We start from the raw sequence: 18,293 nt of genomic DNA, 5'->3' as shown, positions 1-18,293 counted from the left end.
AAGAACCGAAATATGTTCGCATTTCGTTCGAAATGGATTGAAAAATCGACACAAACACAAAAAATGAAAATAAAATATCAAATACGATGAATTGGTGTGATAAATCTTATGGCAAAAGAATGATGTTGCCGTTTTTCATTTTCTGCACACTCATGCCATTCACCTACCACCAATCAAAGTAAAAACGGTAAGTGAGTGTATGTGCATGTGTACATTTTTGGTTTTTAGTCGTATGAAGCGTACACACTTGCACCAGATAAAAGGAAGTAAAGAACCTTGTGCCGTTTACAACAGAATGCTAATCGATAATGCTTTTTTTTGATTCAATTTTAGGAGAACGATTAATATTTAAACATATTGCTATGTAATAACTGTAATAAGAACATAAACACAGCTATTGCGATAAATGTAGAGTGCATATTTGAAAGTGTTCCCTTCGGGAAAATAAAGTAAATGGAAAGCTATGGCATCCACCATTGCTGTTTAAATAAATGTAAGTATAAAAGCATGTTTCGTTCACTGCAAAAGCGATTCCTTTAAATTTGAATTCGATTCGATTTTTTTTTCCATACAAAGTGGATTATTATTCAGCTCGTGGAAATCACAAGAGCAACTGAATGGAATATAATCAAGACCGAACGAACGACCGACCAACCATCCAACTGAACGAACGTACGATAAAAAAAATCGAATCTTTTTATAAAATCGTTTGAACTACATTGTTTCTCACTTCCGAGAGTTTTCCGGAGCGCTATTTTTCGGTTTGGGAATCTTATTAAATTTGGTCATGCCAAGATTTAATGATCTAATAAAAAAAATCTACGCTTTTTGCAAATATATTCTATGGCCGGCAAAATGTGAATGAAATGGCGTTATGTTCGCGAACCGTATTGCATTCAACCGTTTATTATTCATAAAATTTCGTTGCCTAAATTGGCTTAAATTTCGAATTTCATTATTCGACCTAGATGCTGTTATTCATTTTCTCTTTCTCATTTTTGGCAATACCTTCATCTTCTTTTATTGCCACGACAACCGAATCGTAGAAAAATCGTCGCATAATGGAAAGCAACAATGATTAATTGAACTAAAGCAAATAGCGTTTTCAATATCGATGTCAAAAATATTGCGAAAGAGAGAAAGAGAGAGAGAGAGAGAGAGTGAGAGAAGGCTTAAAATTTTAATTTCAATTTTACATTTTAATATTACCAAAACGACACATGGGCTCTCTATTTTGGTATGCACCAATTCATTAATGGAATGGTCCAAATGAATGGAGCTGAGTTAAAATCCAATTTCAATTAATTTATGCCATAAAATGACTACAAATATGTATATAATTAATTATAAATGGCTGTTTTATTTATTAATTGAATTTTTTTAAAACTGAAAAATAGCCTATTACGAATGGGATAAGCGGAAAATTAATTGCGGACTGGGCGTCGACATTGTAAAACGAATTGAGCTCGAAATTTGAGTGACACTTGGAAAATTGTATTGTTTTTTTTTTCTCTCTTTTAGTTCTTTCTCTTTTTTGGATAAAACGATAACATTCGATCGAAATGGTTCTATCGGTTTAAACTTTTAGTCGAATGGCTGTCGAGCATGTCAATATTGACATTTGAAATTCTCTGTTCGATGTAATTTGAAGGGAAAATTGATGAAAAACCGCAACTCTGATGTTTGTCATACAGATACAAACAATTTGAGTTCGGAGCATCTCCTCCCGTATATCCGTGTGGCGAATCGAGTGAATATAAAAAAATAACGAAAAACCGAGAGGAAGAGACAAAGTAATGGTGGTTTGGCTTTGAGTCAATCACAAATGATGAAAACGACAAAAACACGCAAATATGTCGCATGATTTATGTTCGATTTTACGGGAGAGAAGAGGCAATTTGAGTGGAGATAAGGCTCCAGAATCCAATTAAAATCGAATTACGTGCTCGATACACGGAGTTGTTGGTTATTTTTCTCTTCATCTCTCTTTCTCTCACATGCTCACACGCTCGCACACACACACAGGCAAACACGAACCATAAAAACGGATTTTATTACATTTCACCGTTTGCTGTTTATACGTGCAACGTTTTTCAGCCACTTTTATTTCGCCTGTGAAATTGAATTTATCTTCGAATTGATATATGCGAAGCATTGTCCTTATGAAGTATACACAAAGTGGCTATATGAACAATGGCACCAATAAAACACATCTTTCATTTCATTCGACATTGCGTGTGTATGTTTTATGTATGTAGGTGTACTAATGCTCTCCCTCACACCCGTTCACAATCATTGTGTGACTGAATTTCGATGCTCCGTGCATTTGTGCTGCCACTTGAAAGTGGATAAGGCGACAAAGGTTAAATTGATTATTTTACTTTTGAAAATAGAAATAAATGTATCGTAAGCAGAACACTTGTATATATCGTCTGAAATTCATTGGCAATGTCGCAACGCATAAGAAAAATTAAACACTTTATGGATTTGGTCGTTGTTGTGTTTACTGAATGAAATGGTGAAATGAAAATGCACACGTACACAAAAATGACGATGACGACGACAGCATGACCGAATTTCTGTGAAAAGTGCTCTCTTTTCTTCTTCTTTTGATTTTCACACCAAACACCAATAACCATTGCAGAAAATGCTGGTGTTCAATGATTCCGATTTTAACCATGGCCAACATGGAGCAAGAGAAAAGCCACAGTATAATCGTTAATCGTTAACATGGATCGGGGGAGAAATCCAATGTGGCACGTTGCAATTTTATGACGATCCGTTGAGAAATCGTGTAAATCTACACAGTTCGACAATCACGGCCACACAGCAACGAATTCATGCCGAACTGAAATGAATTTCAAGCATGTGAATGTGAAAACGAGGCAAGTGCCATGCCAAGCCAATTGAAGGAAGAAAACTAAAAACGATGTGTTAAAGAAAATCTCGGTTTTATCGACACATATTAGTAGCATTCATTTTGGTTCAAATTTATCGCTGCTTATGTTGCATTGAAAGAAGTAAGTCAGTCATAACACGCAAGTACATCAACCGATTATATGAGGGAAGAACGAATGAATGAACCAACCAAACAACGACCGAACGTACGTTACGTACGAATGAAAAAAGTGTCAAATACACCGAACGCAATGCGACATCCACACACACACACATACATACTTGTGTATTGTGTTCGAGTAAAACCACATTATGAATGCAGGTTGTTGTAAATCAGCTTTAACTGAAAGGAAAATCCACTGCGAAATTAGCTCACGAATTCGTGTGATGTGCAAACACGTACTTTGCTGTCTCTTGATTTTCACTACAAAAACTCGTTTTTCATTTTCTGTTGCTGATTTCTTTTTTTTTTTCTCGTCTCTGTGTTATGTTCTGTTTTAGTTGCTGCTTGCGTTCGATGTGGTTTTGCTCGCTTTTTCTCTCACTTTAACTCACTGTGTGTATTTGTCATAGATGGAATTCCTTTTATTAGGGTCATTCGACTCGTCTAACAATGACTGGTGTCTCTTGGGCTTCGTTTGCATTCGCTTCATTCGCAATTCGACACACAAACCATTGAAAGAGCTTGGCAAAGCGGTATTTTGCATTCACAGCATCGTTAGCATAGCATTTATGAATAAAATCGTGCAAAAATGTATGTGCCAGACGCACTGGCACCGAGATGACAATGCATAAAATTTGCATCACGAAGAATATTGCAATTCTGTAATAAATAGCACGGAACAACAAGCAGATCAGATCAATACAACGATCGTTCAACACAAAATAAACACATTTTAGCCAAACACACAAAACAGGCCAAACACACTTGCCCCACACATAAACTATAAAATTAGTATCCAAATAAGCCAAAGCTTATCAAAGAACGACCAACGTAACATTCGTGAGTGTATGCATTTATTTGAAAGCTTAAATTGGTTCAAGTAGATTGTTCGAGAGCGCATTATGACGTGAAATTAAAAGCACTTGTTTTCATTTGAATGCACTCGATTGCTCTGTAGGAAATTCCCATGCAGACGCCTTTGTGTCACATTGTCGTGTTCTAGAGGGTCCTCTCCTTGCATGCACACACTCACACTCACCAAAAAATATAGCAATGCATGCATACATTGTGAGGTCTTTTCTAGCATTTAATGCAAATGGCATTCTCTGTGCTATCTATCCCTTCTCTCTCTCTCCCCCCACACTCTTTTTCTACTCTTGTTTTAAGTCACAATTATTAATCGCACACAAACCTTTCGTAGCAAATCCTCAAGAGATTCCATATCAAGTGAATCCATTATGCTGGCATAATTATTGTTCGTTTGGCTCGAATAAGAAGCCAACGATGCCGTCGATATGTTGAATTTATGACGCTTATTTGAAACGGGCGAACTGCGTGCAGATAACGACAATGATGGTGTTTTAATCGTTGCCGTCGATGTTTGCAACAGATTCTTTTTGTTCTTTTGCTGGAGCAAATTTTCCACGGTTAACAATAGTGAGGCATCCATTTGGGCGACGTGATGATTGTACGATACACAAACAAATTACAAACAATCCACAATCAAGAGTGGAGCTAAATGCAAACGAAATATAAAAAAAACCGATTCGCAGCGACACAGTCAATGGAATCGGAAATCGCGTGCACTAGATAATAATGTTGATGGGGCGCTGAAGATGATAGCTGTGTCTCTTGATTGAAACAATTATATCGTTGAATTCCGGATACAATCCTAACCAACCGAACCAGCAACGATGGCGATGATGATAACGATAAAACACAAATGGCAAATAATTTGATAAAAGCGACAAAATCGTCGTGATTTGTAGCATTCATAAACACACACACATATGAGCCGGTACACACAAAAAAAAGACGACAGAGAGATAGGTTCGTTTTTTTCTATTTATTCGTTCTGTCTTTTTACAGGGTATGGTATGGAGGATAAGAGTTTTCGAATTCGCATAAATTCTATTGAGGGCTCGACATATCTCAAGGCAAATCGCCAAACGGTTTTTTATGCTGTTTTGCTAACGCTGCACAAACTGAATATGTCGCTTGTTACATCCGATTTATGCACATTCACTTCTCTTGAAGGTTTTATTTGGCTTTCACATTATCGAAAGTATGGCAATATGTGTATGTGTCCGTGAAAATTTATTTCCGTTTTTGTGGGATATTTTTTTTTGTCTGATTTTTTTTGTCGTCTTTGTGCACTCACATACTCTATCTCTCTGTGTATACTTTTTTTTTCGTTATTTTGCAGCAGCAATAATTCGGTGTCCAATTTTATTAGATATAAAAATTTCACGCTATTCCAATCGATCGGAACCTTTTTTATCACTATCCGTCGAACATACACACAAAACAAACAGTTGAGAGAGACACGGAACAAAGAATATTTCGATTTTTACGCAATTATTTTCCCTGCAGTCACAATAAATCACGTTTTAGCATAAAGTCCTTTTAAACATTCCTACATATTTTTGCACGTATTTTCAAGTATCTATCCACTTTTAACTTTTACTGGCTGTGCTTTTGTGCTTCGATGGTGTGTTTTGAGCGCGTTCGTGTCTTTTTTCTATATTAAATATCGTTCTTATAAATCTATTTAAATTTTTTTGTCGGTTGGGTTTTTGTTTGTTTATTTATCTAAAACACGAAAAGCAGCTTGCCATTCTCACGAGAGTAAACAAATTTTAATTAATTTACATAGGATTCACTGCCACAAATTTAATTTTGTTTGTTTGCTCAGCTCCTATCTTTTACTCCTGTTTGTTGTTTCTCTCTCTCTCTCTCTCTCTCTCTCTCTCTCTTTCTCTCTCTCTTGATAAACGGAGCTGCAATGAAACTGTTATTCGTTTTCTCTTTCGTTGTATTTGTCTTCGTCAGAATTTTATTGAAGAGTGCTAACACACGAAATTTTTTTATCAAAAAACACTGTACTCAAACACATTTACTTCGTCTCATGTTATTTAATTTAAACGCCGGAAGAGATAAAAGAAGCCAGTGTTATGTTGTTGATGTGATGAACAGAGAAAAAATATATCGCAAAAAAATTCGATATAGAATTCTTTTTTTTCTCTATTTACCACTTGGCTGTAGCAACTGAAATTCTACCATCATTGTTGGTCGAAAGCGCATCAGTAACTGAGCTTGATATTCGTTGGTCGTTGAATGTTTATACTAACCATTGCATGGGAGGTGAGTCGGAAAAAACGTTCAATTTTCCACTCATGAGGAAGGAGAACAATTGTGTGGAACATATTTATTTCCAGTCGCTACCCTCTTCAGTGAAACACAACTCAAAGCGTAGAAATATAGGCGAATGTGTGGAACATAAAACCGAAATCAGGGGTAAAAAAATGGAAAGTGCGTGATTGAGAGTTGGGTGCGCACCAACCGTACATGTATGGTGAAGATATAAAAATCATTCTGACTGGAATTCAAGTGTTTAATTCAATGCAGCACTTAAAAAAATTGTCACTTCATTCGGAGACGATGAAACTATTTGTTGCAATATGTTTTACTAGCATTTTTATTGCGACGGAACAGAAGGTTGTAATAGACACACGTAGAAACTATAACATCAGGTGATTTATATTTAAATATATTCAACCCTGAAGTGAATGAGCGAGCGAGAAAGAGTGCAAATGCCAATCAACGTGTTCACAAATAAAACTGAACAAAGTGACAAATAAAAAATTCATTTGATAACATTTACACTCACCTTATCTCGAAGCATGCCACGAATACGTTCCGACTGATTTTTCGAGCGATGCAATTCAAGTTGTAGTTCTAGGCATCTTTCTTGCCAATTGATTTCAGGGAATCCAGTTTGATTGTTGTAATTGTTTACTTGTTGCACGTTCAAGCTATCTGTCAAGGCTGAAAAATGCCAATTTGGATGGTTGCCACTGCCGCCACTGCCACCGTTGGACGGTGTCGTTTTCGAGTCCTTCAGAAGGCCGTTTGATTTTTGTACGGGCGTATCACCGCTACTACTGTGATTACTGTGTGTACTGTGTGCGGGCGATGCTGGTGGCCGATAGAAATGCGGATGTTTAGGTATTAATCGTGGACTACTGGGCATAGATCGGCAACCCATTGAAATTTTTCGTATCGCAGCACTTGCTGCAATCGCTTGTCTTTGTCCATAGCTATCGGAATGTGAACTCATCTGCAAACGATGGCGATGGAGAAAAAGTGTGAGTTCAAGAGGGAGAGAAAGAAATAGATGAATAAAAATAACCACAAGGTAAAAGTTTAATTTTATTTGAATAAAAAAAACTTTGCATACATTTGAAATCAGTCGTTTCGATCTGGTTTTGCAATGACACTTACCGGATTCGATGATGAAGACGATGACATAGTCGATTGCAATGAATGCAAAGTTGTGCTGTCATAGTCTGTTGTTTGTTCGCCGCTGGCATTTAAATCGATAAGCGGCGCAAAGATGGTTGAGAGTCTGATATGTGATGCAATACCATCGCTAGATGTTGTTGCTGACGGTAGTGATGTCGAATTTTTGATTTTGCCCGCACCAAGTGGAAGTTGAGTTTTATCAGACATCTGTTTTCAATCTGTCAACAGTATCTCTGGCGTTTCATTTCTAGCAAATCGAACAATTGAGCGCGAAAGAATGAGAGAGATAAAAAACACCACCAAAATCAGTGAAGAAAACGTGGAAAATTTAACATTTTAGTTTTATTATAAAATTTAAAATTCATGTGGCGAAAGAGTTTTAAATAAGAAATGTTGTACGATAGAGTGGGTATTATAGAGTGGGTGGCGGGAAAAGAAAATAAAACGAAAGGCGGATGCTCGAATAGCGCGTTACATGAAAATGGTAAACGATTGACTGTATCAAGGAAACATTCATGATTAAGGATTAGAATAGGTAAAAAAGTGGCGGAAACGACGATAATTTCGAAACAGTTATCCAGTGCGCAATGATAATAATCGTAAAATTTTATGTGTTTCACAGTTCTATCGAACTATTCCATATTGTGTATGTGTGTGTGTGTTTTTTTCTATTCAGTTTCCTTTTGTACGTTGGGTTCACAATGTAAACGTGTCTGTGTGTGTGTGTGTGCCTGTGTGAATTGTATGGATAAATGTGTGTTGGCGCGCAAAGTCGATTAACCGCAACAAATAACTCCATCAAAGCTGTGTGTCGTTTTCGATTGTCTTTGGCTGTATGCTCGCCACTTTGCCCATTTTTATAGTGTCGTTTCGTGTCGTGGTGCCAGTCTCGCAGTAACTGAATGCGATCTTTTTAATTAAAGTAAATATTCTGAACAGGCGTTAATGGCCCCAAAATGGTTATGATTATCTGTTTTCGTATTTAACGAAAGAAGCAGACACAAATGGAATGAATGAGATCAACAGCAAGTGTATTATGTCCACAGCTATGTTCGCATGGAATCCGAAACAGGGCCGTTGATGCAATTAAGCATTTTAAGTGCAATTGGTTTCGGTACACACAAATGATTCGTTCCTGTACATAAAAGGCGTGATATTATGCTTATACGATGGCCAAAATGAGAAGTACGAGGTACAACATCTACTTATTTCTTATTTACACGAATCATTAGCCAGTAATGTACAATGTTTGGAGGCAGTTCTGGACTAAAACGTCGAAGGCGAGAAAGAGAAAAGAAATACACACACGAAACGATACGACACCAAATAAACCAAAACGCAATGTACGAGCGTTGGTGTGGTACAGAACGTTAATCGATTGCATTAATTTAAAGTGGTTTGCTTGAAACAGCGTAAATAGTATTTACCAAACATAAAATACTAAACACCCGTACAAAGTACAACCACAAGCAATAGATTTGCTTTGTTGTGTTCGCCGTTTGTATTTTACTTTTTGATTTTTAAATTAATTGCGCTCTAATCGCATGAAAAATTGAATTCAAACACTGAATGTACAGGCGTACAAAGCCAGTGTGAGCGAATGAGAACGAGTTGTACGAGCGAATAAATGAATGAGCGAGGGAGTACATAAAAACCATCATCAGGCAACCAAAAAAATACCTACGCGATTTCATATTGTATTACGCCATTAAGAGTCGAAAACAGTGTGGACGAGTCGAATGTGTGGTTTGAACTGAATAAATGGTAATTCTGGGGCATTTTTCGTTTCGCAATAGCAGCAACCATTTGAGTTCATTAAATGACGATAAAATGATACGCTCATTCATTCTCATCATTGTGTGTCTGGGCCACACACAACATACAATGCATTCATCCACATTGACTTCGACTTCGATTTGAACTTCTCTAATTCGATATCGTTTTGTTTAATCTTCTGCATTTTTCGTATTCCCAAATCTATTGCCACAAAGTCAAAAGCATTTGGAATATGTTTTGCTTTAATCTCTAAACGAGGTCCAGCAGCAGCCAACCACCACCACCACTACCACTACTGCCAGCAGCACATAAACCAAACACAAAGTAAATTTATGTATCGATTTTTTATTCGCTTCAATCCAAATCACTTATACGACATACGAGAATATATATACATGGTAAGAGTGAGAGAATGATGATGCGAGATAGAGAGATGCTATGCACACGCAGAGAGCAAAATAGTAACGATATAGAAAGAGATAGAGCCCAAGCAAAAGAGACAGAACACAAACACAAATCGAAGAAGAAACGAATCGACGATGATGTGCGCGATTGTGCCATGGCACACAAAAATATCTCCACTGGGAATTTTTGCGATGATAACATTATCGAACGGTTGTGGTTTCGCATCGTCTTCATCGTATCGCTATAAGTTTGCACGTTGAATTGTGCCATCACATAAATTTCATGTGGAAAGTTGCTGCTGCCGCCTTGTTTCATGAACGGTTAGCAATCGGATTGTCACACGAGCGCAAGTTTTTCACACGTCGAAAAAGAAATGAACACACACTCACTCATTCATTCACTGCCAAAGAATAAGAAGAAGAATACAAAAAAATAAGAACTCCTGTGCAAGAGTGTAGCGATTTTTCGTCTTTCTTTTGTTGTTATCAGGAGTTCGTTATGGATATGGTTTTTATTTCATGACGTTTAAAGTAGAACGGGCTTAGTTTAATGGTGTGCCATCAATTGTTGTTCGTAATTTGCTACACATTAGTCTTACGGGTGTGACAATGTGCTGCTTCGCAGTAAATGCTGCATGAGAGTTGTCTGAGTTCTAAGACTCAGAGTGTGAACGAGAAAATTGTTGTGAGTGTGGTGCATTTGGCAAAAGATTTTTCGCCATTTGCCGAGTTGATTAAAGCCGTTTGTATGATCGGAGGACAGATACCGAAAAAACGAAAATGAATGCCTTTTGCTCAACAATCGTTTGCTCGCCAAAACAGTTGATTTTTCATGGAGCAAAATGTCGCAAGCGAAAAGAGTAGAAATTATATTCGCAATAAATAATCCGGTTACAGATGTTCTTTGGCTGTATTAAGGAATTGTATAAACATATATACATAAATAAATGTGTGTTTCTTTTCGTCTTTTTAATTCTTGCTAGGTTTCAAAAACCAGTTGAGCGATCGGTGAATGCATAAAAGACAGCTGGTTCGAGGCAGTAAGCATAATCGAACAACAACAGTTGCACCCATCCAATAGCCATACACACACACACACAACCGAGCATGTGTCGTATGATAGAATGGTGCAGAAAAAATAGAGGCACGCACAAAACCCATACGAACGAGCCAATTGCTTATATTAATCGATAATCGCTATGACTGGGGCTATTATCGTTGCTTATTATTACCGATTTGAAACTGACACACATTCCAAACTATATTCGATAAGGTTGGATCAACAACACCAGCTCAATATTGCCAGCACATGTAAAAGACGATTCGCAAACGCAAATCAGTGAACTCAAACGGAGTAAATCCATTTGAAACGACTTCGACGGCGATGGCGTGTATAATATCCAAGGCAAATGCGAAAAGTATGCGTGAAAACATATTTCGACAGTTTTATTTCGAATCGTTTTATGACTGTCATGGATTTAGCACATCGCCGCTGCAATTCGAATAAATTCCCGCACAAGTAACTGAGCGAAGAAGAAAAAAAACACCCAACGTAACATACATATTTTATACATGTAACACACAGCGATTTCTCGGCATGGATACCATGACAACTACTCGATGCCAAAAAAAGACTCACATTCGTACCTTTTTTGCGAAAAAAAAGTTATGTTTGTTTGAAGTTTTCTGTTTTTTTTTTACTTACAATATTTCTGCGTTTTTTTCCTTCGCTGCTGTTTGGTTGTTGTTGTTTTTTATTTTCTTGGTATTGACTCCGTCACTTCATTTGGTTATTGTATTTTGTGGCACAATCGATGTCATTGTGTTTGTTGTCATTGATGTCAGTAGTCAAAAATGCTTGAAAACCTTTCAAGTTGGTCGCTTTTTCTCTATCTTTCTTTTTCGCTCATCTACCGATAATTGTAGATCGCTATTGTTGTCGTTTCATTCACTTCAAAAACGGAATAATTCGGTCGTATTTTTTATGCATATGTTTTTATATTTTATAAAAAAAATAACACAAAAATAATTTTTCAGGTCTTTATGTATGTTTTCTACCTCATAAAATGTTGTCAAACACTACCTCATTTACTTTAACGACAACAATATTTTCTTTCTATATATCTCTTGTGTTTTTCTTCGTTTTTCTCGGTTCGACTAATGATTGTTCTCTCTCTCTGTGTGTGTGTTTTTTTGCTTCTCATTTCATTTTCCGTTTTGTTTGTGGTTTTGTTTTTGTGTAAAAATTGAAATTCTTTTGAGTTCTTTGGCATTGCTCGGTGGCATTTAATCTGGGCTTTAGTTGATAGATTTTTGTTCGTTTCGTTCATTGAAAACGTAAAAATGTCGTAAACTATCATTTAGGTGCTAGAGAAGAGCAACCTGGTCGGGTCCGTGTGCAGCATTTAAATGTTCACACACAACAACATTGTCTATGATTCGGCAGCAAGGCGACTCCCTTTTTCAAATTGTTCACATACTTTTCGCTACCAAAGAGCAGAGCGATTTTTGTGCGAATGAAAGAGAGCATAAAAAATGAACCCAGCAAAAATGAAGTTTAATTAAGCGAATATTTTCCCATTCTTGTTTGACAATGTTATAGTCGTGGCGATTGTCGTACATTGACGTTCATTCTGTATCATCTAGCACGAAATGAAAATCCAGCACGGTTTTCACTGTAAAACGTAAATGCCAGCAATTGTGCAGCAACTCGTGCAAGCAACAAAACCAACTCAAGTAGTCTTATACGACAAAGATGTATCCAGGGGTATTTTCTCAATCTTGTTTTATTTGCTCAACAAACAACCGAACCTTAATTTATTTCTATGGAATACACATTAAAAAAAACACACATTTCGTTCGTAAAAAATCCAGTATATTCTCTCTCTCTCTCTCTCTCTCTCTTGATTTCTTTTAATTTTGTATTCACGTCAGTTGCCCGTTCGTTCACCAACAAAATAAAATAATATACATACACACTATGATACACAACGAGAAAAAACAGAGAAATGAATTGAGAAAAAAAACTATTCGCTGCTTCTGAAATCACTTGATTCTTTTTCCCTCTCTCTTTCTGTTTCTCATACACTATTCTTCTCGGTAAATTATTATTTTATTTATTCCACTGAAATTTTACACAGATTTTTGCTACACATCACACGTTGAAACGTGTGTATCACTATTTTACGATTGTGAGCAATAATAATAATTGGCGTAATGGCATTTATGCGACTGTACCATCTGATTCACTCGACCATCCGACAAACATATTGAATTATTGATACAACTAAAATAAAAATGTCTTTCGTATTTTGTTTTTTTTTTTTTCTCAATTGTGAGTGTGCACATTCATTGACCGAGATAAAAACCGAATAAAAAAGAATCTACGGTGTATGTACGAACTGATTTTTATATTTGACTGTGACTGTGTGCGAGTGAGCGGGTGAGTGAATGAAATAAGAATTGGATTGGACAACAATTGACGACTAATTTTGAAGCGCACGAAATAACATGCACACACCGTATGTGTGTACACTGGTCGACGGTTCATGTACAACTGTCAGTGCCTGACTGAAATGGAAACTCAACGAAAAACGACGGTGCTGGGTCGGTAATGCGATGGATAAATGACACACCGTTGTCATATTTTCCAATGCTGTCAGTCTCATTCTGTTGCGCGTTACACGCATTGCATGCCGCACGCTTTTGGTATCTATTGTAAAGCAGCATGCGTTCATGTCCACCTTAACACATTCCATTACATTCCATGGAGTAACGTTAGCATTTGGTATTCGCATTGGTACTTGTTGAAAATCCATTTCAGTATTAGATAGAGTCTAACATTAAATTATGAATGTTTGTTGCGTGCGAGCGACTGTTTATTGCAACGACGGGAGTTGTTGAGTGCTATTTTATTCAGTAAAAACATTGCGGTAGTTCATAAACCGTTGCTGAGAGGTTTTCCAACAATAGAAAAATATCTCAAAGAACACAATCGCTTTTTCTTTATCAAACTTACTACATCTATGCTCGTTGCTCGACATCGCGCGCGTGTTCTACTGAATTCGTGTGATTTTTGAGCAAATCAGTTGAGTTTTTTTTTATTGATTTATGACGCTTTATATTTTAACATGATAACATTGTTGTGTGTATATGATTTTTAATCCAATCAACTTTGTGCATAAGTAAGCAATTTTCGGTATGTTTGCGTGTGTGAGAACGGGTCCAGCTATATATTTTTATTCATTTCAATACACTAATGCGGACTGAATCGATAAAATAAATAAAACAATAAAAACGCCATCAAAAAATGTTTCAAGCATTATAACTTCTTGAATAGACTTATTATTTTTCTTCTTGTTTCGTTCAACATTTTTTACAACTTAGTCTGCTTATTTACAATACAAATGCGTACTCTAAAAGAATCTCATATACAATTGGGGTTTTTCCATTATTTAACTGGTACATTCTTCAACGTTCATTTCGTTTTCTCCTTCCTTTTCTTTCTATGAAATGCGGAATGTCGATGTGGTAAAATTTAAACGCGACTCTCTAACTTTGTTATCAGACTTTGAGCTGCCTCAAGCACACTATAAATGTATGGACGTTCCATTGGATTGATTCGTAACATGAAACCGATTAAATTGTGCATGTCCTGAAATAAAATGAAGGAAAAAATAAATAAATAAAAGAACACACGCAATGCAATTAAGGTAAAGTAATTAAGAAAAAAACAAACCTCTGAAAATGGTGAGTCCTGTGGAAAGCTCACGTTACCGCTGAGAACCGCGAGCGCAACACTGTCTCCTTTTTCGTAAATGATATCGTAAGGGCACTTGAAAAAACAAATTGCATACAAAACACATCCCAAACTCCAAATATCTGTACGCTCGTCAATCATGCAATACGATTGTACATTGAATAATTCCGGCGCTCGATATACTATTGAACAACGTTCTTCTGCCAAATCTTGTAGGCGCTGTGCTTCATGTTGACCGCAAATCTGTTCTCGTGCTTCTGTACATGATCCCAAATCGACTAGAATTGGTTCCATTGAATCGGATAGACAGATATTTGCTGTGAAAGAACATGTGACGTTTAGTATGATGCAGTCGTAATGTGTTTGCGCAAAAGTGAATTTACCTGTTTTTAAATCACGATGTGCAAGAGGTTCTGGTTTGGCTTCATGTAATGCTTTCAATCCTTCGCAAATGCCCACGAAAATTTGTAAAACTTGCGATTCGGCCATGTGATCATTTGCTTTGGCTCGCATATTTAAATGGTCGTGTAATGAACCGTTTTTGAAAAATGGAAATAAAATGTTCACATGACTGATGGTATTTATCACAATATCGGCATCACCTTCCAGTTCAAAATCGATAATTTCCACCACATTCGGATGTTTAATCGATCGTGTCAATTCAACTTCACGTATTGCGATTTTTTGGTCCTCAATACTGTGACATGTTATTCGTTTTAAAGCGTATTTACGTTTAGTTGTCGCATTCTCGACTAAATCTATTAAACTAAAACCACTGCAAATACATAGAAACAAATATTTTTTTTTTTATGATTAACTTTCTCTGGTGCACTTTTGCGGTACTTACCCTTGTGCAATGCGCTCTTTGATTACATATTTTGTACCGCCAATTACGAGTGTTTCTCTTGAACACCAACAACCTGCTTTCAAAATTAGTGCCCAACCCAAGCTATTCATTTTCTATGCCTACACACTCAATGGGTAATTTTCATGAATCAATTTTAATTTACAGCTTAATCTAATTAATTCCACTTTCTCAGATAAACAAACGATATACAAATACACGGTTTTCGAACAATTTATGAATTAATTGAAGGACAATTTGCGCCTGAGATATAAATTTTACATAAAAATTTAAAATTTTCCACACAATTACAGTTAAAACAATTGAATTTCTCTCTAAATTTCGGCAGTATGTGTTTATTCAATAAAAATAGAAAGTTACACGGTTCGTATATCATACGCACAACAGCAACAACGATGACTGTCAACTAAACGTCATTCGGTAAAGAGTACGTTTACATTGTGCGGTTGTTCATCCAGCAAACGGTTAGTTTAAAACTTAACATCATTTTACGAGAAATATAAAAACATTTGGTGTTTTGAAAGTTTCAATTGACGTGGAAAAAAATTACATAAGAGAATTAAATTGTTTTTGTTTGAAATAGTGATATTTAAAAATCAACAACATTTGATACGGGCACTAGTTTGCCCGAAAGTGTTGCCGATGCGAATTATTTAGTGGATACCGATTTGAGTCACACAAACATGATCACACTTCCCCATTGAATCGTTCTTTTCATCTTCAGCGTTTGGAGAGTCAACAACTCATTTTCACTGAGTGAAATAAAAAAAAGTTGAAATTTTATTTTCAACAAAAAGACAAAGAAATCTTGTCTTCCACAATGGGATCATCGACAGAATTAAATGTAAGTTCATTTTTTAAATAAATTTCCAGATGAAATTCTTATCGCAATCAGGTATCTATAGTGCATGATTTTGCCATTCATGTTTTGCTGCTCGTAGTATTGCGTATAGAAACGTTTTATTGATCATCGTTTGCTTGTACCAAGTCTAATCACTACAAGCATGGAATTATAAATAATACAATTTCTACACTGAAAATTCCAATGAGTGAAACGAATGTACGCTGTAGAAAACTAACCTCACTTTCTATGTGTTTTTACAGCAGCAACCGTTGCCCGTTGCAAAGGCCGGCTAATCATTGAACATAAAATGAATTCCTTTTTTGGAAATTCTTTTGGTGAAAAATGTAAGTTCAAAAACGTCGATTTTATTCTTCAATATTTTGATTGTAGCACACTTGTGGTAAAATTCAATTTCGAATATTCCATGGAAATTGTAATTTATTGTGATATTTTGTGTGCGATAGCAAACGGCAGTTCGTGGGTCGCATTTGAAATAAATTTCCGTTTTATTTTGAATTGACACCTTCGTAACACAAAATTCACAATTTTAATACCATTTTCAACCCGAAATTAAACGCGAAAACTGATGCATTTTTGTGTTGTTTCAATTTTTTTAGGTTAGGTCATGAGGTATGACCACGTGGTATGTGCGCAACCAACCGAGCTCATTGAACTGAAACCCATGAAGGTAATATACATTTGAGTGTGTTTTATTTTTCAATTTTCAACATGATGCTATTGTAATCCGTGTTTCACCTGATATTTAATGATTATAGCTTTGTATTACTCTGATTTATCAACATAATTGAAGTTTTCAATGATTTTAAAGGTTTATTCTAATATTTTTTCTATTCACTTTAGGTGAAGCCACATGTCGATGGATACATGATCCGCAAATTTCAGCAACATCTTCAAAAGGGTAATTTCTTTTTATGAATTTTCAATTTTATTTCAACTATTTGACATTTTTGGATATGATGACAATATCACACTAGGCGCAATTTTTTTTGACGATACTCCTGCAGTGCTGATCCATTTTCGATCAAAACTCAACATTTTATCGATACATTTCACATTGAAACTAATTATGGTTTTTATTTCTTTTACAGATTGGCACTGAAACCATAAAACGTAAAATTTCCACACAAGAAAATTGCACGAAACCAGAACAGACTTTGTTGATTTTTGATTTTGAGAAAATCGAATTTAATTGATAGTAAGAATATTGCGGCGAGTAATTAACGAACATTTCAAGCCAAACTCACGGGATTACATACGAGTTCCTGGTAACTCATTTTTTATCCTGGGTAAAGTCCCCGGGCCAGCAGTAGAAAGTACTGATGCGTTAAGCATTTCATTGCAGTTGTCGGTATTTTGCTCATAAAATGAGAGAAACACCTTAACGGGTATTTCGATTTTTTGTGGTAAATGTTCGCTTCTGCAAACCGGCCAGAATCTATAGATATGTTTTGGGCTTTTTCAATCGATCATCTGTTTCGATTGTTAAACCACCACAATGGGGCTCAGTCTGTAATGTTTGTACCCTTTTACTCAACAACATGTTCTTGCTTGATACTGAATTCGATTTCCTCAATTTTCCGAAAAACTAAACGAATTTTGACAAATTATGTTCTGGTATCGTGTCATTTTCAAACACTGCATTCAATTGCTTGATGAGAGTGTTTTTGGGGGCGGATATTAACTTTGTACATTTTCAATTAACATCGCTAGGTTTAACAGTCGCAGTCAATACAGTCTGCATTCAGCTGTCGCTAGGTAATTATATTCGATTAGATTTTATTCTATTTTGTAAATTGTTTTTGTATATGATGATCTTAAAAACCCAGGCCTTGGGACACTTTTGAGTGTTTATGATAATAACCTTTTCTCACTGAAGCTTATTTAAGTCACACCCATGTTGTCAAATTTGAATGTTGAATTTTACTAATAATTTCACTTGTGCATTTTTTATCTCTTTTCACTTAATAGGAATGTGAAGCATCCAATTGACGAAGCATTTGCGCGAGAGTAAAATACATATTCAAATGTATTCCTATTCAGTTTTGAAATTTGAGAAATAAAACGAAAAATCAAAAATTAAAAAAAAAAGTTTTTTTTTTTCATTTCCATTCAAAAGGCTTTTATCATAAGAAACTGATTCTAACCTCAATGACAGACCATTTAAATGAAACCGCTTTAACACATTGTAATCAATGTAAGCCCGAAAGTTAAACACATAAGCGTAAAAAAGCGGAGAAAAAGTAGCACCCCTCTGATGT

General features: G+C 35.9%; 2 protein-coding genes and 1 long non-coding RNA gene across 12 annotated transcripts in view; 1 reads left to right on the top strand and 2 right to left on the bottom strand.

Moving 5' to 3' along the window:
• LOC116344601 (uncharacterized protein CG43867) overlaps window positions 1–13,099 on the bottom strand; it is a 30,083-nt gene extending 16,984 nt beyond the window's left edge. For 5 of the 9 annotated variants that reach the window (XM_031773203.1, XM_031773201.1, XM_031773205.1 and 2 more), the window contains exons 1-3: window positions 11,252–13,099; window positions 7,346–7,613; window positions 6,732–7,181 (exon numbers count right to left, since the gene is read on the bottom strand). In XM_031773203.1, coding sequence (XP_031629063.1) covers window positions 6,732–7,181; window positions 7,346–7,573 — 678 coding nt within the window. In that variant the 5' untranslated portion in view covers window positions 7,574–7,613; window positions 11,252–13,099. Of the gene's footprint in view, window positions 1–4,253; window positions 6,128–6,731; window positions 7,182–7,345; window positions 7,614–11,251 lie in introns of those variants that run through there. The other 4 variants (XM_031773206.1, XM_031773207.1, XM_031773208.1 and 1 more) reach the window with 2 other exon arrangements.
• A 754-nt stretch (window positions 13,100–13,853) lies between these two features.
• On the bottom strand, window positions 13,854–15,557 carry LOC116344651 (serine/threonine-protein kinase 16). The gene is made up of 4 exons (XM_031773290.1): window positions 15,153–15,557; window positions 14,689–15,080; window positions 14,285–14,622; window positions 13,854–14,200 (listed from the first exon to the last, which is right to left on the bottom strand). The coding sequence occupies exons 1-4, from the start codon at window positions 15,260–15,262 to the stop codon at window positions 14,084–14,086; spliced, it is 957 nt and encodes a 318-aa protein (XP_031629150.1). The 5' UTR covers window positions 15,263–15,557; the 3' UTR covers window positions 13,854–14,083.
• A 314-nt stretch (window positions 15,558–15,871) lies between these two features.
• On the top strand, window positions 15,872–18,117 carry LOC116344652. Of its 2 annotated transcripts, XR_004201438.1 has the most exons (7): window positions 15,872–16,014; window positions 16,275–16,358; window positions 16,632–16,702; window positions 16,876–16,933; window positions 17,124–17,145; window positions 17,746–17,790; window positions 18,004–18,117. It is a non-coding gene; the product is annotated as an uncharacterized LOC116344652 (long non-coding RNA). The 2 variants fall into 2 exon arrangements; XR_004201437.1 differs by having other exon boundaries at window positions 17,124–17,790.
• Window positions 18,118–18,293: the final 176 nt, after the last annotated feature.

The sequence above is a fragment of the Contarinia nasturtii genome, unplaced genomic scaffold, assembly GCF_009176525.2.
Source record: "Contarinia nasturtii isolate CC-2019 unplaced genomic scaffold, AAFC_CNas_1.1 Cnas_scaffold_1101, whole genome shotgun sequence".
Taxonomy (NCBI): Eukaryota; Metazoa; Arthropoda; class Insecta; order Diptera; family Cecidomyiidae; genus Contarinia; species Contarinia nasturtii.
The sequence above is the reverse complement of the archived record's forward strand: the minus strand, read 5'-3'. Positions and strand labels throughout refer to the sequence as shown.